This window comes from Larimichthys crocea, chromosome VI (assembly GCF_000972845.2).
Source record: "Larimichthys crocea isolate SSNF chromosome VI, L_crocea_2.0, whole genome shotgun sequence".
NCBI classification, from domain to species: Eukaryota; Metazoa; Chordata; class Actinopteri; family Sciaenidae; genus Larimichthys; species Larimichthys crocea.
Window position 1 is genome coordinate 16,749,081 of NC_040016.1, and position 25,026 is coordinate 16,774,106.

The window sequence follows — 25,026 nt, forward strand, 5'->3', positions numbered from 1 at the left end:
TGACTGTCAGGTGCTTTAATTATATTCTCACCACAGTGAGTGTATCCACCTGTTACCTGTTAGACCGAAACATGCTGCATATCGCAGATACCATTTATCGCCTACACTAGTGGTTTCCAGTAATATGGTGAACGAGACCGACCAAAAGGGCTCCACGATAAATCTCTGGGGTCATAAAGTCCATAACTGTTTCCATTTGGAGGTCAAATAATTAGTGGATTTGTTGATCAACAGGAAATTTATCTGCAACTGCTTTGATAACCGGTAACAGGTTTAGTATATCAGCCAAAAACACAAATAAATTATAAATATTTCCCAGTTTCAGCTTCTCAAAAGTGAGAATTTGATATCTTTAGACTTTGGAGCTGCTCTGGGAGGCTATAATGAGCATTTTCAATACCTACTGGCACTATAGAGAAATGATTAGTCAATCAATTGAGAAAAATAAAAGACATACAGTTACAGCTAGTTAGTTGCAGCCCTATTTTCAATGTAAATGTTAAAAAAGATGGTACATGGTTGCACTTTTCCACTCTTTTAATTTTGCTCTCAAATACTGAATACTTTTAGATATCCAGGCCTCTAAAATCCTTCACTGAAACAGTGTAAGGCCACACCAAGGACAGAACCTGTGTCAAGTATACATGACTTAATTTTAAATCGTCACGAGCCAACAAGGTTGTTAAACCCTGATTTACAGACACATACATTATGCTAAACACATGTGACCACTCAACTTTGTTTCAAAGTATTTAATCAACTGCTTTTCTTCATCATCTTTTGATCTAAAAATGCATGGATTAGCTAAAGAGAGCTTGTCTAATAAAGAAAAGTGAAACATATACTTTAATACTTTAAAACTTTTATAGCTTCAAGCTGTAAAAACTCTTAAAGACTTTAATACCAAGTCCTGGAGATAAACCAGCTTTTAATAACAAACATACAAACACATTTATTAATGTTTTTATTTCAGTGAATAAAATATGTCTCTACATCAAACAATGTACAATATTATAATAGTACAACTGCACTTATATACACAATGAAAAATATTAAATGAAGAAAAGCAAAAAGTAATAGTTTGACATTTACAATCATGTCTGAGGTGAAGACATTAAGATCTGTAGGACAGCTGCCTTATTCAAATTTGTACAAAACAACTAGTATTTTGGTCAGTCATTAACAGTCATAAGTAATAGTTTTAAATAAGTTTGAGGTATTTAAGGCAAGATTATATTTGTATAATAATAATAATAATAATAATTTCTTTGTCTTTATTTTTTATTTACAGAGCAGCAATGCAGGGAGTCACTGGACCATCAGGGGCAGTGGTAACAGGTATCATTTTTCTGTCGCTATGTCCGGAAGAGTTGAAAATGGAGCCTGAGAGGGAGGGAAAGAAAAAATAATGAATTTATGTGAATGCCACAGTATCCATGTCCTTTTGTCATTATGCAGCATGAGAACACTTTAAGTCAAATCTGTCAACAAAGGCTGAAAGATCAGTTTGACATTTTGGGTGATACACGTATTCATTAGGCAGAGCAAGGCTAGTTGTTTCCCCCTGTTTCCAGTCTTTGTGCTAAGCTATCTTAATTGGCTGCTGCCTGTAGCTTATGATATGAGAGTCTTGTTGTCTTACTCAGCAAATTTTCCAAAATGTCCCCAAAAAAGTTGTTTTTCTCACCTCATCTCTTGATGAAGGCAACAGGCAGTTCTCTGTTGGGAACCAAAAGTCCTGAATGGATCACGTCGAGCGGCTCATTATCTGTTGCCACGATTTCATAGTCTCTGACCAACTGTAAGAAAGATTTGATCAGTTAATTTGGGCTTCAAGAGAGGTGTGCGACAAAAATTCAAAGTGATAAGTCTGAACTGATAATGCTATCTATAAACTGTAATTCATCTGATCTTACCCAGCACATGGCCAGCTGCAGCTGGAGCTCTGCCAACCGTCGGCCGATGCACATCCTCTTGCCGATGCCAAAGGGAACGTGGGCAAAGGGGTTGATGGTGCCATGCTCCCTCAGCCAGCGCTCAGGTTTGAACTGCTTCCCATCGTCGAAGTACTCTTCATTGGAGCCTAATGCATGGCTATTTATCATTAGAACTGTCTGTAAATAAATGAGAGTTTTATAGATCAGTATATTACAATAAAGACTTTGTTACTGTAAATCTGCTTTACAGTATTGTAAATCTTGAATTGCACTGTAGTAGAGATACGCCATTTAGACTTTGTACAGTATGTGAGTGGGTTTTTGTAACACGCTTCATTGAGACATCAGTCTAATGTAAATGAATACAAGAATCATAATCTGCTCTTGTCAGGTGTATGTTAACAAGAACTAAGCCACTTACTCCTTTGGGAATGGCATAATCTCCCAACACAGTGTCTTTGTCCAGGGTCCTGCTCGTGAATGGAACTGATGGCGATAACCTGCAAGAATTTGAAAAAAGCGTATGGGAACATGCCCTCAGAGCAACTATAGCAAAGCATGACACATATCTAAGCTGTTTAACGTGAGCTAAACATACTCTGATGGTTTTCACGGTGCAAGATGGGGTGAGATATAATCTCCACACAGAGGTCATTTACATTCCCCGGGTGATGGTGTTATGGAATAAGCCTTAAATAACATGTTAGACAACTTGTGACTACACGAGAAAAAGGAGAGAAAGTGGGCCGTATGAGGGTTAGGAAGTGATTTGAACGTGACCACACGGTGGATTTTAATCTGGGACCACTGGTTGTTCATATCTCATGAAACTTGTTTTTGAGGCAGTCATGTGTGGGAGTTTTGCCTCTTAATCTCCGTGGTACCGGGTGAAATGCAGCCAGGGTCTGACATGAAACTGCAGACTGTTTAGAAAAATCTAATTTATCAGGAGATGACTGGTGCAGCTTGATCATGAGCTGTGTAGTTGTTGGGACGCATATAGCTTTTGGAAGCCTTGTTTTTTAACTGCTAATCATATCTGATAATGCGAGGGCTGTAACTGTAGCTGTAACTGTTGTACTGTACCTCATAGACTCCTTGAGGCAGGCCTTGAGGTAGGGCATGCTCTTGATGTGCTCCCCACATGGGTCCTGGTCAGGAGCCACCACCTCTCTAATCTCCTCCAGCAGCTTCCTCTGGGCGCCGGGGTTACGTGACAGGTTGAAAATAGCCCATAGCATACTGTTGGCAGTCTGAGAAACGTAAACACGGCAAGAAAGAGAAGGAGGGAGGAAGGGAAGAGATGTCACTTAGTGAGGCAGCTACTCCAAGTGCATTCCTCAGTGGGGTCCTGAAAGGAGCTGTGGAATGTTTGAGGTTCCTCAAAGGATCCTCAGTTACATCCACACCAAATTCATTTTCCGCTATGAAGCACTGTAACCGCAGCACCTGTTTGCTTTGGAGGCTGAACAGTTTTTTTTTCTTTCTCGAAGGAATATAGGCAAAAGGTAAAACATTTAAAAGGTTAACCTGTGTTCGTAGCTATATGGTGGTGCAGCTGTGATGTGAGAGCAAAAGTGTAAGCAAACAAGAATCGTTTAACACTTTGGGATGTAAGTTTGTTTGCTTTCTCGCTGCAGCTTAGATGAGAAGACTGATACCGCTCTCATATCGTATTAAAATATTAACATAAGTATTTCACTACAGCTAGCTGTTAGTTAGCTTTGCTTAGCATAAACACTGGAAACAAGAGGAAACAGGTAACCTGGATCTGTCCGAACGTGACAAAAATAAAACTCACTAATGAACCTGTTACGGGGGGTGTTTATGAGTTGTTTCATCATTTCTTGGCCAGGATCTCGTTTGTTTCATTGTACACTAAAAAAGTAAGAAATTTCAGCTTGTAGATGTGACTGCAGTCTTATCATCACTGTGAGAAGTCACTGTCATGAAACAGTCCAACCACATTACCCTATAACTATTTTTACACTTCAATTTTTGTACTGATAAAACAAACTGTGATGCTGCATTGTGGATTTTGTTACCTAAGAGACGATAACTAAAATGATTGAACTCTCAGCAGTAAAATGATTAAGTGGAACTAATCAAGTAAAGAACATATTTGTCTTTGTTGTACAAAATAATGCTCACCGTCTCAACTCCTCCAATCTGCAGCTCTGTGATGGCTGCATACAGCTCCTTCTTAGAGAGACAGCTTTGGTGCAGGATGTCACCAATTAAGTCGTCGGGAGCTCTCATGGTGTTTCTCTTCAACTTCTTGTCTATGTAGACTTTGGCTGAGGAAAAACACAGAGGTAAAGATGTTATAACTCGTACATATTAAGGTCATCCTTCTCTATTGCATTCAGTGTGAATCTGTCATGTTCCTGACGACTTTCGACTTCCTGTTTGTCAGTACAGTTAGTCTGGAGGTTCATGACAATAAATGAATAAATGTTTGACACTTATTTTAAATAACACACTTTTAAATGATACACCAAATCTTTTTTTCGTATCGGACAACTGAACCTAAAACAACAAGACGAATAAGACAAAATATGAATCTGCAATAATTTTGATGATTAATGAATATTAATTTCTCCAACATGGATTCAATGCTTTTATCTGCTGTTATTGTAAAGAATAAGAAAAGGTTGGGGTTTGACTGTTGATTGGACCAAAGAAGACATTTTAAGCCTTTATCAGGTTCTCAGGGAAATATCTACGATGGATTTAGATAGATATAATAACTAGTAATATGTCCAATCTACGTTGTGTGTTTATAACCTGGATTAGGTTACATTAGCTAAATCTTTTTCTTGAGGTTGTTCTTTTATGCTTTGTATGATTTAAACACTAGATTTTAATGTGAGTGTGGCTGGTTGCAATGTTTACAATGCATCATTAAAAAAACACCATGCGCATAATGTTTTAAAAACTACTACTACATGTATTTTTTTCTATTCTATTCTTTCTTGAGATCTGCCACCGATTGTCAGGACAGTGTGCATATATACTCCTTCCTCCCTCTATGCCCCCACCAACCTCCTACTACTACAAATATTTGGCAGATTTGTCCCTCTTAGGTCATGCGGTTTACTACAATTCTGGCCATCATTTACCAGAGTGCCCAAAAGTACACAAAAAACACAGAGGCATCCAGTTCAAATCCACCCTCTCTCAGTTCTTCTCTATCTATCGCCTGAGCTGGAAACAAGCTCAAACTGGTTAGTACATCATGGATAAGTGGAGACAAACTGGACCAGAACGTGGTGAAGTACAAGTAAAAGTAATGTTTATACCTGTGCTGAAAATGCGGTCCCATGCTGCAGTGTGGTCCTGCCATGTTTTGGTGTTCAGGCTCTTGTGGAGCTCCACTGGTGTGACCATCATCATACCGAATGTACTCATCATCTACAGAAAACAAAGGAGAGAAAAGAGGATTAAATCTAATCACCGTCTCCCCTGCTGATAATCTTTGATGCAATCCTTTCCAAGGATCTTCTGTTTTTTTCTTGCACTCACTGCCCTGTGAGACCTTTGTTAGCCTTTATGTATTATCTCTTGACTGTAGATGATATTGGTTTGCCCTAGTAAATCCCAGTACAGTGAAAGTATCAGTCAGATACTGAACTGCTGCATCCATGGCTGCAGTTCAGCTGAACCTGGTGAACTACAACGTTTCTACTCAGATCATCCCAGGTGTCCTCACACACACACACACACACACACACATCGCTGCTATGAGCAGAATAACAACAGGTGTACTCACTGTTTTCACGGCTGTGATGAAGTTCATGGCTTCCTCGTTGACTTTCTCTTGCAGGAGACCAAATCTCTTGTCATAGAGGACGAGGCAAATGGCTGAATGACACAGAAAAGCAAAGAATGAGACTAAAATACACTAAAAGTAAATATTTAAACAGAATTCAACAAGTAATCTCATTTTCAATCTGATTTGCATTTTTATTAAAATGAATAGTAGAGCTGAAACAAATATATGAATAAAGAAATAAATAATTATTTAGCATGCTGCATTGTTTGAGCCCATTTCCAAACGAAGAAAGAAAAATCTCTAGCTTCTTATGTGAAAACTGTCTGCTTTTATTTGTCTCATGTGAAAGCAAAATGAAAATCTTTACAAGAGACTTGAAGACATTTTATGGACTAAACAAAAAGATGGAGAAAAATATTATGAAATGCATTTAAAAAACAGTTAAACTTACTTTCAAACGACCATTTATTCAGCTCAAAGTACAAGTCTTCAATCTTTCCACTGACGTTCACTTTTCCAATCCTGCCAACGAAGTCCACCAACACCTGTATTTACAGAGAACAGTTGTAATTAACCCCATACAAACCAAATATGTAAATACAATAGCAAACACTACCTTTTAAATGTGAAGCTTACCTCATTTATTTTGCGATCAAGCTTCACCACCTCTGTCGGTTTCATGAGTTTCTGCTGAAAGGCGCTCCTCACTCTCTGCCAATCTTTCCCCTCCCTTCACATCAACAGTTTGAGTTCAGTATAAAATATTTGTGCCTCTGCATCGTTTTTGGTCATTTTATGCACGAGTAAATGAAATATGTAAAGCCTACTTACAAGATGAGGAGCCCGTACGCCTCGTCTCTCAAGTCTCTGTATGCTGTCCAGGGTTTGATCTCCAGTCTCTGAGGGTAATTTCCCTCCTTCCTATAGAGCGACTCCAGCAAGCAAGGTGCACCGATGTGCACCGACTCAAAGGAGCCCAGCTTCAATCGGAAAATCTTGCCGAATTTCTTGTGATAATCAACCTGATAAACAGAGTTAAAACATTTCTCATTCGTTTTGCTTAGACGCTGCGTAAAAGTGCGTAAAGTTGAGTTAAAACAAGTCGAATAAACATAGAAAAAAATAGTTTAAAAGTGAATTGTATTGTACCAGTGCCTCGTGTTGTCTTGTCAGACCTCCTTTCCTGAGAAGTTCAACCAGACTGCCGACGAGGGGCCAGTTGGTGGGTCCCGGGATCGCTTCCAGACTGTGCGCTGTGGAGGCGGCGTGAGGGCACCGCGCCGCCTCCACAGCATCCTTCTCCTCCAGGACGCACACTGAGGATGTTGGTTTGAAGTGTTGCAGCCCTACAGACTTCTTTTTCAGCAACTCAACAATCTGAGGAACTTTTTGTATCTGAGACCTCATTCTCAAATCTGTTTGTATTGTTATTATTTAAATATTCTGATGATTACCAGCCGCTCTTCTTTATTATCTTGGGGTTTCTCGTTTCTTGGAAGTGTCACACCTTAACACCAATATATATACCCTGAGAGTGTTTATTCCTGCAGTGCACCTAACCAATCAGGGATCGGTCTTGCATGGTGTGGCTGTCGAGCCCACCATTCATTTATGGATCCACGTTGGGAGGATCATATGACCCCAGAAAGACCGAGGAAGTGCCCTCGCCCCCTCCCTCGCTTTATAAATAAACATACAGGACACATCGGAGGTGACGCGGTTCGCTTGAACCGTGTTTCAGAGCGACCCGCGTTTGGAAGAAACGAAACTTTGGCAAAGCAAATACTACTGCCACACTTCTGCACCGTGGGCAAATATTTGACAGATTGCAGCTTGTGTGTGTGTGTGTGTGTGTGTGTGTATGTGTGTGTGTAGGCGTGTGTGTGTGTTTGCTTTGTTTGTGTTTTGGAGTGTGTGTTCTTTGTAGAGGGTTGTAGGGTTTTAACAGCACATATATGCATATTAAAGCATCTAAAATACACAATAAGTTATTTTGAGTTTGTCAGATTGCTGTTGTACTCTTTGCAAGAACAAATCCAGCTGTCTGAATCATCCTCAAAATGTATCAATTATCAAACTTTGGATTTTCCAGCTTTTGCAACAGTCCAAAACTGTTCATAAAGTGCACGTAACACAAAGCAAACAGGTGAAGAAAAGCTGTATAATTCAACATTGGTTTACCTGTGGTGAAACCACCATCTTGGATATCACTTTGCTCTCATGTATGTACACGCATATATTAAACACACACACACACCATCCCTCAGAGCTGGCATGACTTAAATAACATGTGCAGAGGCCCCGTGTTGTTACCCTGTAAAAGCACTCATTCACAGACTCTCAGGTGGCATCAGAACAACCTTGAACCTTGACTGATGTTTGGTGCATTTGGGAGTCTTAAAGTCAGAGCCTCCCCAGGTGTATCACGCACACACACACACACACACACACACACGCACACACACACATTAATCACCCCCACCCTCCAAAAAAAATGAGAGAGAGAAAGGAAGAAAAAAACATCACCCACGCATCGTTCATGTTTGTTCGTTTGCTCTCTCTGTCTTTCTCTCAGATTCCGAACATGCTATTTATCGTATGAAATCACATTGTATCAGGCAACTCTGTCAGTTTTTGTTACTTAACTATCAGTATGATACACAACTTGTTGAAAAATGTAGATACAGTTCGATTCACTTCATCATGAGAGGAGTAGTTAAACACTTTGCAAGTGTTAGAGAAGATCAGTGTCTCATAAATCCACCAACCAATCTGCAGAACTAGTCTAGCAAAAGGTAACAAAATTACCACTTGGAAAGACCACTGAGTTTTATATTTGTGTTGTTTGTTTAATCCTCACAAAAGCCACAAAAAATAAAGTTGAGTTTTACGTGAACTGTGTGTGGGATGACTTTTTGGTTTGGGGCTGTGACTTCAGATTAAACAAACAAGATATAAAGTATTGATTAGTCAGTTTTAGAGGTGCCGACGGGCAGATTTGATGCTGGCAGGAGCTTCATTTTTAAAATACAGACAGTGCTATCAACTTTCTCACTTTATTATAGAGGTTCCAGAATTCATCAAAGGAGCTGATGGATTTTTATGTATTGTGTTGTTTTTATTGTAAATGTGTTATGGTTGTTTTTGTCTTATCATGGACAAAATGTACAAACTGATTATGGAAAAAAACAGATTTTGTTGCTTAATTTGAGAAATATTTAATTAGACCCTTCCTGTCTGGTAAATGTCCATGTCTTTTAAACATACAGTTTATAACATAATTAATTTTTTTTATTATTGGCATTAGGACATGAAAAGTATCGATCCACTAAACACCTAAGAGATACCAACAGTTTGCCAATCAGTACCTCGGTCAGGACAACTGCCATTGTAAAGCTGTTGTTAAGCTGTGCACCATAACTAAGGAGGAGTGATAACAACAATGGCGACAGGTAGTCAAGACAGATGCTGCAGAAGCCACTCATACACAGCATGCCTTCTGAATATTCCAAGTGCTGCAAACTTTAGGTCTAGTTCAAGTTTAGTGGAGGTAAATTACGCTGAGATGACTGACAAAAAAGTGATGAGTAACTTTTTTAAATGAAGGATTCATCAAGTCTGTCAGTTTTTTAACAATAAGACCAAATGTTCTGTTATAGCCATATAGAGTGAATAATCCTATAACACTAAAACATCCAATTACACAAATTGATATTACAACTATAAATCTATATATTTACAGTTTTAAAGCTTTAACACTGTCCTGCATGCTGTATGCGTACATACATACATATAATGTACATGAACAGCCTTCATGCATATAAAATAATCAATTACCAACGACATATTTTTCCTTTGGATGTGCATTTATTTATAATTTAAAAATGTATTATGTATTATTTATATTAATTTATCTTTATTTACCTATATATACACATATATTAACATATGTATAATATGATTCTGATTTCTTTCCCTTTAAATGTGAGGCTTCTAATAGTAAACTATAATAAAATGAGACTGCTGCTTGGACAAAACAAGATGTTTAACAAATATGAAAAATTACAATGAATACATTTGTATATAAATTAAGAACATAATCAGCAGATTATACATATAAAATAATAGTTATTCATGGCTCTATGTGATTGCAAAATTGTCTAGTTGAAAAAAAATATGGCACTGAGGAACACTAGTGAAAAACAAATCTAAAAAATCAATGAAAGTGTGAGTGAATACATTTATATTGCAATTACAGGATAATAACATTTTTAAAAGTTCAGATATTTAATCGTAACATAAAGATAAACATGTCATCATCTTAATGATTTATTTTATCATTAAAGTGAGAGCAGCAGGTTGTTAAGCAAGGCTTTCCGTCAGGACTTCAACCTTGCAGAGTCCTGTCTGTACTGGCATGTTGAGCACGAGGTGGCAGTGTCACTGACAGCTGGCACTGCGTAGGGTGCAAGTCATAGAGAAAACATGTTTTCTCATGATGTTCTCTGTAGGCAAATAGTGCTACGCAATACCCACCCCCCTCCCGACCCTCTTTGACCTTGTGTAGAATAAGTGACTGAAAAGTTTTGTACCGTAATAAATGTGTCATGGAGGATGTTTGTGCTATTTGTTCATCAGTATCTGTCTGATTTTCACATTGTATTTTCTGCTATAGTTTGGTGAGGGTTATTAACCTAATACAGAAATGCAACATAGACACCATCATTAAATACATGGATCTAAAATGCAGACGTATCATCAACATCTCTGTCTTAAAAACTCTGTTATTATCTACTTTTATTATGCCCCACCCCTATACCCCTTCAGAAACAAAAGAATAAATAAGTCTCATGATCCCATCAGCTCGACATCACTTTGATTCCCTTTTCTTTCTTCCACTCAAATCAACAGGGGCTCTATTGTCGGGACATCAACAGCCAGAGAGATAAGTGATGAACTGAGATAGGGGGCAGCTGACCTTCTCAGGCAGCAGAGGAGTCATCAGCACACAGGGCAAGCAAACCTGATGACTCAAACTCACTCATGTCCAGATTGACTGACAGGTCAGTGAGTTTGGTGATTGGGTTTGAGGTGGAGGCTACTCCGTACGCAGGGAGGGATGCAGGCACATGCGACTGAGTCACGCATGCACACAAAGATGCACATTCATGCATGAAAGTGAGCAGTGAGAGACCACCGGGCTACTGGCAGAATAATAATAATAATAATAATGTGGAGGCCACAAAAGGAGGCGATTAGTTGGGATCCTTAGGAGAGATTGAAGTAATTCTTACAGGACTGGTCACATAACACTGCTGACCTAGAATATGAGGTGCCCCTTTCTGCAAAGCCCACCCTTACACTAAGAATGAAAATATTTACAACAGAGCAGGAGTGAAGTAATGTAAGGAGCAGCCCTCTAAAACCACATTCTCCACCCTCGAGCAGTGTGTTGTTTGCCTGCATCACACAGACTCACTGAGCAGCACTGAGGCTCTCAAAGAGTTGACAGAGATGTTCCTAAATGGTGTCGACGGTGCAAGAAATCTAACGGTTTCACAAGTTTATCTGCTATTCATAGTTTTTCAATGCATCCCGTTTCATTGTGCATTCATTGGCCTTGATTGAGCATTAAAATTCTTGATATGAAGCCAGTGTAACAACATGAAACAAACATTTCTCTCACAACAGCTTATAGATTATTGACTGGTCAGAAAGTAGGCCATTCCTACTGATTATATTGATAGAGATGATGGTGAAGGGCTGGAGATAGAGCTAGTAAGAAAGGAGATCTCCATAAACTTGCTGACCCCTTTCTATACGCTGTAGCCTCTTGGCTTTGGAGGGGAAGGCTGGCTCATTATCTGGGTCAGGATTCCCTGGATGGAGAAGGGCCAACCTCCCTCCTCTCTGACAGCAACTAGCTAATGGAATGGAAAGGGGGAGATGTGAGGCTGTAGGCTTGTTCCTTGGAAAGGGGAAATGTCAATAGGCAACAGCAAAGTCATATACCGTATGTATATATAGGGTCACAAATGTGTTAAAGGAACGTGTTTCCCTCGCAACAACCACCACTGTTGCTCACAGAGCTCATCCAAATTGTTGTGTTTCAGTGATATTAGTGCTGTGTCATTCATTTTGAAGAGATCAGTAGTTGAGTTAAGGGTGACTGAGGTGAACTGCTGTCACTGAGTGAGCACAGTTAACAAAAGCTTGTGAACTACACGTCCTGGAAAACTCATGGTAGCCTCTGAGAATTTCTGACACTGATGATCAAAATACATATTGTTATACCTTGAAAAATGTTCTCAATGACTTAAAGCAGGGGTGTCAAACTGGGCCACATCCAGCCAAATTTGATTTCAAGTTGCTGGTAAACACGTAAAACTGCTGCATGATAATATAACGCAACTCCATGTTGTTCCATTTCTTTAGTGTTAAAAAGTTCAAGTCTGAGAATATTCTTATAATGAAACATCCATTTACAAAACAGATGATGAACGGCCTAAATCTCAAGAAAAATTTGTGCATCAATCTGTTTTTTAGTGGGCCAGTTCAGGCCCACAGGCCGCAGGTCAGGTTTTGTAAGTATTGTGTTTTGTTGGCGTCAGTGTTCACAAAAAGCAAATTTTTGTCTGTCCACCTGTCACTAAGCCTGCAAAAGTTCCAGCCTTCTTGTGTTTTCAAAAGCACATGAAACCTCCCGCAGAGTCACACACTCCTGCAATCAAAAATATAATACAACATCTTTAACAGCAGGAGTTAAAACTTCGCACTGCACTGAAACTCAGGTCAAATGTTTATAGTGGATATTTAGGGATATCAGTTGGTCCACCACCTGTTAGATGGATGGTCAATTGATTTTAAACAGTGTTGGGGTTCAGAAGTCTTGTCCAGACTCCTGCAAAACTTCTTCAAGAATTCAATCTAATCTTTTTAAGGCATTTAGTTTTATGGGGTCAGTTTATTAGGGGAACTGTCTATGCTCAGAAAATCCTCTTTTATAGTTCCAGACATTTGGAGCCAGTTGGAGCAGGATGAATCCTGCTAGCTTTGGTGATCATCAGATTTTTCTTCAAGTCAAAGTTTTCACTTAACAGGGGAAATAACAACAGTTACATGATAGATTGGCACAAAACTGTGTATGATTTTGATCTGATGCATCGATCTTTTCTCTAACACCACCATGAAATTGATATTTTAATTGTTGTATTTAGCTCAAAACACTGTTGTGCCAAAGTGCAGTCTCACAAACCCAATGGCATGACTAAAGACTTTGACAAAACTATGATTGTGCATAGCAATTATTACTCAAGCTGCACTAACAGGTATTTGGCCTATTGTACCCTGAAATTAGGTCAAATGTATTGCACTTTTGCTTTTAATGTCTCATCAAAGTTTGCTTTCTGCATATGGATTGTATGTTCAGAGGTTAAGTAGGTCATGCACACTCTGAAAGGAGCATTAGCTGACTGTTCTTGCCTGTGATGTATTTGTTCTTCTGGCTGAAGCACCTTGAAAGAATATCTGACCAAAGGTAGCAGGTTATGTAATCTGATATGCAGCTGAAGACACTTACTGTATTCACTGCCCTACTTTTTGCCAATAGGTTAACTTGTATGATGTCTGTGGAATTTAAAGGCCAGTTAGTGCTTGGAGTGCAACAAGTGCAGTAGTATTTGACTAGGTCAGTGGTTACTATGAAGCACTTTTGTGTGATGTTTACTATCTCTGTTAAGGAGATTATGTTTTCTGTGCTGTTTGTTTGTCTGTCAGCTAAAATTTCCATGAAACTTGTTGGAAGGGTAACGCCATAGAAGAACCCATTAAACTCTGGAGAAGATCTAAAGCTCAACCAAATCAAATAATTTCTTTCTTTAGTTAACATTGCAAGGTCAGTTGGAACACTGTTGTCTATGTTAGATTCCCTTAAACATCACTGTAGGAGACTGGCAAAGGTCTGCGCTCTGCAAGTGTCCTAGTTGATGATGTTTTCTGTTGCTATTGTATCTAAGTTATTAAAAAAGAAAGAAGAAAAGAAAGTGAGAAAGAAAGTGATTAAAAATAAATATTACACCATGAATACTCTGCAGTAGTTATGTCACCATTACTGCCATGGCCCCAAATCAACTCATTGGTTACATCGTTGGCACACTTTGGTACACTTTGACCTCTTCACTGACCTGAGCCTCAGAGGTAAATTTGTCAAGGTTTTGACCCCCAGATACAGTGTACCCCGATGGCCCCATCAACTGATCGCCCTGCCTGTTATCTTATCACTATAAACAAAAAGCTCTTGGTGGATGTCATCATGCACCAATGTCCTGTCAGTCTGCCTGTCAATGGGCATTCAAAGAGGCCGTGCAAAGCAGAGCATAATTAGGTTTGCAACACAAAATTCACACCAAGTTTGAGCTTCATGGTGGTTAGTGAACAAAGAAAGCATCCTTAACCTGGCACTTATTGCCATTGAGCAAAGTAGTGAACCTAAGAACACTGCAAACTATTTGTTCTGTAGCTGACCTCCTGGTGGACAGAAGAAAGTGAATTTCACTTTAAAGTAACCAATTTTATCACTATTGAAGAGTTAAAATAAGTTCAGTAAATTCAGTGAAATTTGTTTTCCCAAATTCCTGAATACATTTAAATAGTAAACATAGCAAGTGCCTGAAATACAACCTTGAAAAGGTTTAATCATACTTTAGTTGCTACAGGTGAATATTGTAAGAAAACAAATTAAATACATCACTTAACTTCACTGATATGTTCAGTACTGCCAAGTTGCAGACTTGGAAAATTTTAACAGTTTGTTTTATTATTAATTATCATGCCGACATTACATTTCTTTCAAAGTGTATTTACAGTTTTCTAATAAGTTAATCTTCAAGGTTGGATAAGTTTGTTTTTGTATCTATTATGCAGATGTGCTTTAAAAAGTGAAAAGAATTAAAAAGAAGACTTGGTGCAGATTTAGGGTGGAAAAAGTGAATGCAGTTAAAATGTAGTTAAGAGCCTTGTTCAGACCAGATCCACAAAGTATGCTTCGGGCCAGATGTTATATAATTTAAGCAGAGCTAGTTCAGCACAAAATTTGGGTTTATGTGCAACACATGACATAACCTTTGCAATAAGGTGGCTTAGGTTGGCTAATCATGTGCCATGGAGGACCAAAGCATTTTATGAGTGGACAGCTAAACAGGACTTTTATAAATATTATACAGTTCTGGATCAGAGTTAATTTCCTCCTTCATTTGCATTGTATTAGATTGTTTTGGGGTTAATATATTTATTTAAACCACTGAGCTTCTGATCTCCAGTTTATGCTGCTTTAAACCTTCAGCTTTTGTGCATATACAGATGGTCAGCTGCTGCTTATCAACACTACATACTGCTTGTACATTTCAAGTCAAATGATACTTGTCAGTAGTTGATTGAGTTTGGTTGGTACTCGGTTGATGTAGAAATCTGTTCCCTCCATCGAATGGTGTTTCCCTTTTCTTTTTTTTTGCCTGCTTTGGTTGGATTGAGATCTTGTTAGTTTATGTGCAGATGTTGTAGAGATAACTGATTGGGGTTAAGTTAAGGTAAATGGAAACACAAATCAACTTTGAAACAGTTTGACAACCTTTTACAGTTCAAAGACAAAAAAAAAAAAAACCCTAAGAGCATGGCTCAGGAGGCAGATGTAAAATGTACAGAGTCTTTACTTTTCAAAACTCCAGGCAGTCAAACAAAGTATGAAATTGCTCAAGCTGAGGCAGAATGTGATAAACACAGACAGGGTCAAAAACTAGATCAGGATCAAAAAACATAAATAATAATGTGATTTTGTGGGTGAAGAGTTAACTGTACAATCCACAATGTTTTCTTGTCAAGGATAAGAGCATAACACCTCCTTGATGGGCAGTGATGTTTACTACCGAATGATGGCGGGTTCTGCTCTCATTTAACATCTGTTACAACAATAACCAGAGCACTGGGCGGCAGAGAAGAGCCTTTCTGGGAAAAGGTGTGCATTCAATTTTGCATGACATGTGGCATGTGTTATTTCTCATTCACAGAGACAGAGTGAACAAACAGTGGAGCCTCAACGCTTTTGAGGAACAGGCAAAGAGATGTGAACACATCCTGCCACTGAAAAACATTCCTGAGTGTACAGTAACATTATCAGGTTTCACTGGGAAAAGGACCACATTGCTCAATGACGAAGTAATACACGGAGGGGAAGTCAGAAATGGGCTAAAAAAACAAGCATGTAGAGACACCACAGCAGCTCAAACTAAACTTTTGGTGGAAAAGTGTGTTTGGACTTTTTGTGTGTGGGAGATGTTCACGTGTTCACAAGATAAAGGCCAAACATGTTATTACAACTCCTTTTACTGCTGTTGTGCAAGGCATGTTTTGATCACTCTTCAGCAGATTTACTGGACTTATTAAGTGCTAGAAGAGACAGATGGAGAGAAAAAAACAATGCAGTCATACTTCGTCATTGCCTTGGGATATGTGCCCACTTTGTTGTCAGAAGGTGATGTTTACGTGTCTGCTCAAAACACCTAGAACCTCAGCCAGGCACACTCTCTAGACTTAACAATTATGTCAGTAACAGCAGCTTGTGAGAATATATTGAGTTCATATATTAAGTTCTTTACTCATTAATTACCTGGAGACACAAACAGCAGGAATGTGTATTTTCCATCTGCATATCCAGATGTTTACTCTACTTATACTATGGAGGGCAATTCTGATCAGTTAGTCATATCTCAACAACTATCGGATTCCCATGAAATTTGATACAAAGTCATGTTCCCATCAGGATGAATACTATACCAATACATTGTTATAAGACCGAATGCCTACAAGACTAATTGGATTCCAATCAGCCTTATTCGTACTTTGTTCTTAGTTATGGAATTTACATGGGTAGAGTACAATAAAATGGAAGTTATCAGTGTGGACTGGAGAGGTGTTGTAGTCATGACCACCTAAATCAAGACCAAGCCATGAGCAAGATCAGAGTGACAAAAGACAAAACTAGGACTTTGATTACTTGAAACCAAATCAAGACCAGGACAAGGCAGGACAAGACTGAGTCAAGGCGACCAGGACCAGCCAATATATATATTTATATAGGTAGCTACTGCACCCACAGTAGAGTCAACCACTGCCCACTTCCAGCTACTCTAGCGGCTTGCTCTAGCAGGGACTAACTTGAATGCCAGAGTCCAACACTGCCTCCTTCTGGCCAAAGATAGCAGCCAAATTTAATCAGGATGCCAGGATCATTCATCTCCCAACTTCACTAATCCCAGCAGCTCATGTAGCCTTCGACACAGGAATGCTGGCACCCCTGCTGCCTACTTCCAGCAACCACAGTTGCTTGCTCTAACCAGGGCTCTGGGCACCAGGATGCTAGCACCCTTTACTAACCACAGCAGCATGTTTTAGTCAGGGCATTTGGCACTAGAATGCCAGGATCGTCCAGCTCACAGCTTTACCAGTCCCATATTTTCACATCAGCTGGAGCGTTTGGCACTGGGATACTAGTGCCTACTGCCTTCTTATGGCAACCACAGCAGTTAGCCTTAGCAAAGAAATCTGCAGCCAGGATGCCAGCATCCCCTGCTGCATATTCCCAGCAACCGCAACAGCACGTTATAGCACGGGCTCCAGGCACTCTTACTCTTACTGCCTATGCTAAGCAAATTTTCTCTTGCCCCATGCTGCACTAAAAGGGAAACTTCTAGGCCGCCTCAATTTCATCCTACATATCAAATCACAAGGCGAGCCAACTAGAATGCAATCACCGGCACACATCTTACACTAACCCTGCTCTTTCTGTTGGCTTTTTGGGTTTCTACAATGCATTGCAACAGAATGGACTCGAGTGCAAGTGAAGTTTGTTTCCTCAGCCCTCAAAATCTACCCAACAATAGCCACAACTATTCACGCTACTATTTAAGTCCATCCTTGTACACTCAGGCAACCTCGTAGTCATGATGTCTAATAGACATTAGCTTCTTCTCTAAACTCCTAATTGGAAAAGCCCATGCCTGGCAGCCAACAGTCCTCAAATAACTTCACTTCTCAGAGTAGCACAAAATTCCTGCTGGCTTCCTCTTAGAGCAGCTCAGACTACAGGGGAAGTGCTACTGTTTGTACCAAAGGAATTTTGAACCACCAGAAAGAAGAGGCTTTCAGGCACAGGGGCCTGGAGGAGTGCTGTTGGGGCTTGTGTCATGCCAGAACCGGAGCTGGGCATGCAGACAATGTAACTAGGCTCTACAGCCTCTATCTTGATCATAAGTAGGGATGGGAATCGAAAACCGGTTGTTAAGACTTGTTGAGAACCGGTTCCCAGTGTTTCATTTCCTTGGAATTGATTCCCTTATCGATTCCAGTGGGCGTGAATGACGTCACCACGCACATTGCTTGCCGACTCCAGTGCAGCCAGTAGTCAACAGTAAACATGGCGCCCAAGCAGTACAGAAAAGACAACAACATTTGCGCACATAGCATGCGATAACTATTACTGAATGTCGCGTTTTCGATCCGCTCCGGACTAACATTAATGAATCTCAGCCCAGCTCAGTCATTCATTCCCATTATATATTTTCTAGGGAGATGACAAAGATTCTCAACCCTAAGTACAAAGCCCCAAATAGAGAGATTAAAGGCTGGCACCCTATCGAGGAGCCCTAGGCTGTAGGCCTCTTAAGACCTCACTGTTGTTGGGTTTGTAAGGTCATGACTCATGTTACTTCTAAACTAACCAAAGATGATGCTTATCAACCAGTTTTTTGTCCTTTTTTTTTCCAAATGAGAATCGATGAAAGAATCGATAAAGAACCGAATCGTTAATCAGAATCGAAAATGGAATTGGAATTATAAAAATCTTATCAATTCCCATCCCTAATCATAAGTAATAAAATGAACAAATAAAGTTGTACAGTTGTCCATATATACATTGAATGACATTTAATAATCAAAAAATTGAATGTTTTATTAAAAAAATAAACAGCCAAATCTAAAAAATGACTCCTCTAAGGGTGCCTGTATCTTGAAACTTTATGCTTCCTGTGAAAGTGCAATGGAAATAAAACTGATAATCTTATTTTTCCATAGTCAGCTGAAGGTGTGTGTGTATGGTTGTCCATGTCACATTCTACACGAGTGCATACATACATACATACAGACATGCAGAAGAACTACACATTCACATTTTGACGTGTGTAGGTGGTAGGTGGTGTCTGTGCGTGACTGCACATATGTGATTCTGTACCATACCCAGACTTCCTCCTGCTGTTTATTCCATGTCCATGTTTTTTATCATCTTCATTCGTGTTTACAAAGTCTGATGTGGTTCATGCTGGTTATTACAACATCTGTCTGGTTTTGGTGCCAGGGCGCAGGCTGTGCCGACGCTATGTGCTGATGTTGCAGGGAAAAGAAGCCCGGAGGTCATCGAGCCTGATCAAAAGAGGGTTTTAAAATGCTGTTTAGTATGCCTGGGCAGGGCTGACCTTGTTTTGGAAAGCACAGCAGCAGGGACACTAAAAAATAAGTCACAGTTGGGGATGCTGAGAGAAGGTCAGTCTACAACGACGTAATACTAAATAGTGTATGATATTCATGTTCTACATGAATGTTTTACACTGCAGGAAATAGCAAACGTGAACACTAACATACTATATGTCAAAGCAGTCAGAGGAACTACACAGTCAACAACACATACATGCGAACTGCAAGGAGATGAAGAGGGAGAGAGGTGTGACCCACAACCATTTCGTCATAGTTTTCATCATAATAAAAGTGAGGGCACAGATGCTAGAGGAGATAAGTGCATATAACACGGATCTGTCTGTGTTGATGACTGTTACCAGAGACTCCAGCACATACACTTCACTGATAAACAACATTACTGGACAATAACAACATGGGTGGGCATTTGGGGACCAGGCCCACCCTGGATGAACTCTGTGCTGCATCTTGTCACCTCCAGGTCATGCCTGATGATAATAATTAAAATAATTTGTTGTTTTTAGTAGTCAGAATTAGTTGCATGGTAAACTAATATTTTTAATTCTGAAAAAGTTTAAAATACGATTGGTCAGAACCAGCCAACTTGCTCACACACTGTAGCTGCATGAGGACATAAGTAGCTATATGACACATAAGGTTCACTCACTTCATTCAGTTTGTTTGTTTTGTTTGTTTTAAGGTGGTCTGCACATATTCAGTTCCTATTAAATGTTGAAATTGCAGCATACTACTCGGACTCATCATGATCTTTCAGGGGAAAAGTTTTAGCGTGAAATAGCCCGTACAATTATTTCACTTAATGTTGCTTGGCTCTTGCTTTCTTAAAGGGTCTAAAGGGTTTCTAAAGGGTACAGCCAGCATGTAACCGGCCTAGTTTGGATTTAATGTAGCGATTTATTGTGCCTGCCCCAAATATATAATTCCCCTGCTTCCATGATCATCATGCTTCATGATCAAAGAAAGATTTATGTAACGTTGATATTTCTGTCCATATTCACATGCTCGCCCTGTCGCCTCTCTCTCTCTCTCTCTCTCTCTCTCTCTCACTCATCCACATGAGCTCTCCCTTTTTATCTCTGCTGCATCACAACTTTTTCATTAATTGTCGGTTTAATGTCTATTTTATAGACATTAAATGTCTGATTGTAGGGGGTTTTGCAGCCACCTCAGAAACCCTTCTTCCCATGTGCGTCTCTGTGTGTGTGAACCTGTGTGTGTATAGGGTAAGGAGGGCATGGAGACTCTGCTCTATTGTGAGCTATAGAACTGAAGTGAGATATTTGTTGGAAAAGAGCCAACTTGTTGAGTTCAGAGGGGTCCTTGTGTACCCTGCTCTGAACTCTAACAACCTCAGTGTGTGTGTGTGTGTGTGTGTGTGTGTGTATGTGTGTATGTGTGTGTGTAAGGGGTGAAAGGGGTGATGGTGGTAAGTAAATGAGTGAATGAGCTAAAAAACATGCACCGGTCGACCTCGCCTATGCCAACAGGGTGGAAAGTGATCCACAACCCCTCCCCATACACACACACACACACACACACACACACACACACACACAAATACACACACTTTGCCCATGGTGGCCTCAACACTTATTTGCATGGATGTGACAGTGATAACATGGAGTACCTCTCACTTGGAAACACCTCTTATTCTCAATAAAACCAGTAGGAGAGAGCACATATGTCGAAGTTATCATGTTTGCTGTAGATGACAGGCAGCAGCCATACATGGTACATGGTCACACTACACGTGTATGTGTATAAGACAAACCAGCTTGTATTTTCTTTTATCGCTGCTTATTGTACAAGCAAACAAAAACCCGACCAGTACCCATCAAAACACTGTCACAGTAACTCGATAAACAAACTAGCTCAGGTCAATCGGTACTTTAAGCAAATACTGCACAAACACTGCACACAAAACATAATATTAAACAGCAATTAGGACACTATGCAATATATTCAAATTAAGACACATGGAGGGAAAGAGACAAACAAGCAAAGTGAGAAAGAAAGGGCTTGTAATTTCCTTCTGATGAATTCAAGCAGGCATACATTGGAGCAGGATGTTTGAGTTTTGACAGTCAGACCTCAAGTGGCAATCCCAAAAACTGTAGTTCCTTAAATGTCCACTTGAGGCTGGCTACAGAACGAGTCAATCACCATAAGCTCCCATGTTAAAATGTCCAACTTAACAGCAGAAATAAACACATTTACAACCTGGTCTCTATAGCTAATTTCTCCATTCATGACAACTGCACTGAGTCTGAATTTCTACATAACTCACCTGTTCAAATTATATTAAGGCTTAAAGTTAAGTTGCATAATTAACCGTGTGGCTGCTTTGATCAACAGGTAGGTGCTGTTACAGATACCTTGTTGAGCACCCAGGCGTCATTCGCCTTGCCTCAGGTCCAACGACGATCCACGTCTTTGCTGATATTTAGATTAGCCAGTAGGTGGAAGACGCAGGACTGCCAACAAGGCGGCAGCCAGAGCTACAACACTCTGAGCTTCAAAACGGCTCCTATGGGTGACACCACAGATATGACGTCCATTTTTTATACTGTCAATGTCAAACCCAATATCAAAACAAGATTTATTTGTTAATCAATCAATACACATTCATACAATATGAGTCAATACAAGCACAAGACAAGACATCAACCAACACCAAGCTTGTCTGATACATATGATAGCTCTATATAATAATATCATGTATATAATTGAGAAAACAAATCATTTTGCCACATCCTCATGGGATGGATAGCTCTCAACATCCATATCACATTTTCAGGAACAGCAAAAAATAAACATATGAATAAAAAAACAAAAAATTACACTAGTCCTTGTGTAAAACATTACAAAAAGAAACTCACATCCACATTTAGAGGCTAATCTGTTAGAAGTGATGTTATCTAGTGATCAGAGGATCACTGATTCGATTCTCCCGGTCTGGTCAAAATGGCTTTGGGCAAGATACTGAATCCCAGAAGTGGTCCTGATGACTGTGCTGATGTCCTGATGACTTGTGTGTGTGTGTGTGTGTGTGTACGGGTGAGCTTAGTTCCATTATAAGTACTTTGGATTGGAAGTGCTGTATCGCTCCTGTTGTGAGTGGGTAAGTGTTGTAAAGCGCTTTGAAAAGCGAAAGAACAAGTCAAAAAGTTGAGAACCAGGTTTCTTTAAAGATCTGCGGAAGTTAAGAGATCACTGAAATGGGTCTTTAAATTATTTTACAGCAACTGCTGGATTAAGGAACAAAGGCTGTGATTTAAATGGCTTTTTATCCCCCCATTAAACTCTGTCTATAAACAGGGATTTGCTTTAGTGCTACGACTTACACGTAAATCACACAGAATAACTGTTTTGTTTGGACACCTACCATCTATTTGCACCTTACATACTATATGTGTTGAGTACACATATAGCATGTAATATACATTTTCTTATTTTGCTGACTGTCAGTGCATTTTGATGTAATAAAGCAGCATCTTGGGAGCAGTTAGGGGTTCAATGCCTTGCTCAAAGGCACCTTGGCAGTGCCCAGGAGATGAGCCCGGGAGCCCACCTTCCATACTTTGTGTCTCTGTTTTATTTCAGTTCAGTGAACCTGTAATCATGTGACTATCACCCTCAGGTCAGGAGCATTGTCCTATCCTATCACACCTGTGTGTGGGATGTCACCTGCATCTTAGTGTACTGTCGCCACCTACACTTACATCATGGTCTCTCTTCGTTGTTCTGATGCAGCAATTTTTTCAACCCTTTAACTGGCTAGTTTTGTTGTAATGTGGATCATCAATGGACATGAGGCTGGGTGCTCAAACAAGCCGCCTTTGACGGCACCCATCTGTCAATCAAAGCAGCCAGGCCATTAATTATGCATAACTTTCAGCGTTAATATAAATTGAATGGGTGAGTTAGAAAAAACAGACTTAGTACAGTTGTCATGACCAAAACAGTTTTTTGTAGCAGACTGTAAACATGTTTATTTCTGCTGTGAAGTTGGTTATTTAATATGGGGGCTTACGTTCTGTAGTCAGCCTCTAGTGGCTGCTTGAGGAACTGCAGTTTTGACATTTCTGCATTGGCTTCACTTCACAGATATGGAGTTTGCCACTTCAGTATGAGGTGAGAAGCAGCTGACAATTTCTTTGAGAAATGACAACCTTCAGTAATTTATTTCAACTTACTAAATGCCAGTGGCAAAAGAAACACTCAAATATTTTACTTAGTAAAGTAAAATACTCCATTACAACTAAGAGAGTACAAGTCCTGGATTTAAATTTTTACTTTAAGTGTTTCAAAATACAATATACTTCAGAATAACATATTGCATTATTGTATTATAATAATGTATGCATTAACGTGAAAGCATCACTTATAATAATGCAGATGGTAAAGTTGGAGTTGTTTAGTAGCTTGTGAATTTCCCCTAGCAGAACAATAAAGTCTTATCCTGGCCTATGATAATACACCATAATTCGTTTGTTGATTAAATTTTATATTATCAATCTGAATCTGCAAAGAAAAAATATAAAAAAGGAGAAATATTGGAATTATCCCTCTGCTTTTCCTTCATAATACTTTAGTGTTTTGTTGCTGGCAACAACAGTGTGTCAAGAAACATGGTGGTCTGTCAAAGCTGTGTTGTTGATGCATGGACTACATGTGTACAGTGTGTGTGCAGGCTCACTCTGCGTCCACGTCGAATGATTTTTGGGGGCCAGTGGGGCCACAGAGTGACTGACCTCAAAACAGATGTTATTACACATCGACGAGGCCACCCATCTGATCATTAACCCCTCACTGCGTAATCACACCAACTTGTGTGTGTGTTTCTCCATCTCTCCCCCTCTTTCCAAACTCTGTTGTTGCTACTGTATTTCATTTAACTGTATCGATTTCTCCATGAACTACCTCCTCAAGGTCTCTCACCGGAGGACTCTGCTCTCTGTAGCTGTAAACCTGTTGTGCAGAAAACTGAAAAAAACAAGTTTTTAGTAGGAAGGAGGCCTAGATTTCTATAATAAGCAGTTTAACTGCTTGTAAAAGTTTCTTGTAAAGGTTGTTGGGTGCAGTAAGTCTTAATAATGCATCAGTGACAGTTTATTGGGTGGTAAATATCATTTCACCGTAGCGGAAGTCATTTTCTCCAAATGAGCACTGTAAAACTTTTAATTGCCTCTGTTCAGCATTAAGTTAAGCCTCTGTGGGGCCTGATTTAACTGCTGTCATTTGTGTTCAGTTATAGTGTGTAGTTGATAGTATGAAACAAAGTGTGTTAGAGAGTTAAAAGTTCATGTTTTTTTGCAGACATGAAGGGATAGAAGACGCCAGGAGTTCAGGAATAAAAGGGCTCACAGAGAAATGTTTTCAATGGCAAAAAAATCTCAACTCTAGGTCTCTTGAGTGAATCACGTGGTCTTCATCAGCAGGTTAAGTTTGTTTGGTTGACATGAATCTGTAGACCAAACTTTTATTTATTCATCTTTTTGGCAAAAAGAAGTTAACCCATAATGAAAACACGGAGTTTAACCAGCTAAAAGATCCATCACAATTGAACAAACTGTGCATGAAGACTGCAGGAAATGGTCATAAGTTCTAAAGTTCAACAACAAGGTAATCCATAAGTGACATAAAACATAAAGGTTTTAACACAAATGAGTGGAATATGTGTTGAAAGTGATCTGTCATCTACTGAGGTCAAAAGAAAACTGACAAGAATTTCATTATTTATTTTATCTACAAGAGATTGTAGAGTTAAATATC

The 25,026-nt window shown here is 39.4% G+C and overlaps 1 protein-coding gene across 1 annotated transcript; it reads right to left on the reverse strand.

The window, feature by feature from the left end:
- Window positions 1–947: 947 nt before the first annotated feature.
- On the reverse strand, window positions 948–7,312 carry cyp24a1 (cytochrome P450, family 24, subfamily A, polypeptide 1). Its single transcript, XM_010751211.3, has 12 exons — window positions 6,862–7,312; window positions 6,544–6,734; window positions 6,349–6,442; window positions 6,164–6,257; window positions 5,710–5,801; window positions 5,240–5,351; window positions 4,089–4,234; window positions 3,024–3,190; window positions 2,359–2,437; window positions 1,917–2,114; window positions 1,688–1,799; window positions 948–1,383 (listed from the first exon to the last, which is right to left on the reverse strand). Exons 1-11 carry the CDS (start codon window positions 7,117–7,119, stop codon window positions 1,689–1,691), a joined length of 1,542 nt encoding a protein of 513 aa, XP_010749513.1. The 5' UTR covers window positions 7,120–7,312; the 3' UTR covers window positions 948–1,383; window position 1,688.
- Window positions 7,313–25,026: the final 17,714 nt, after the last annotated feature.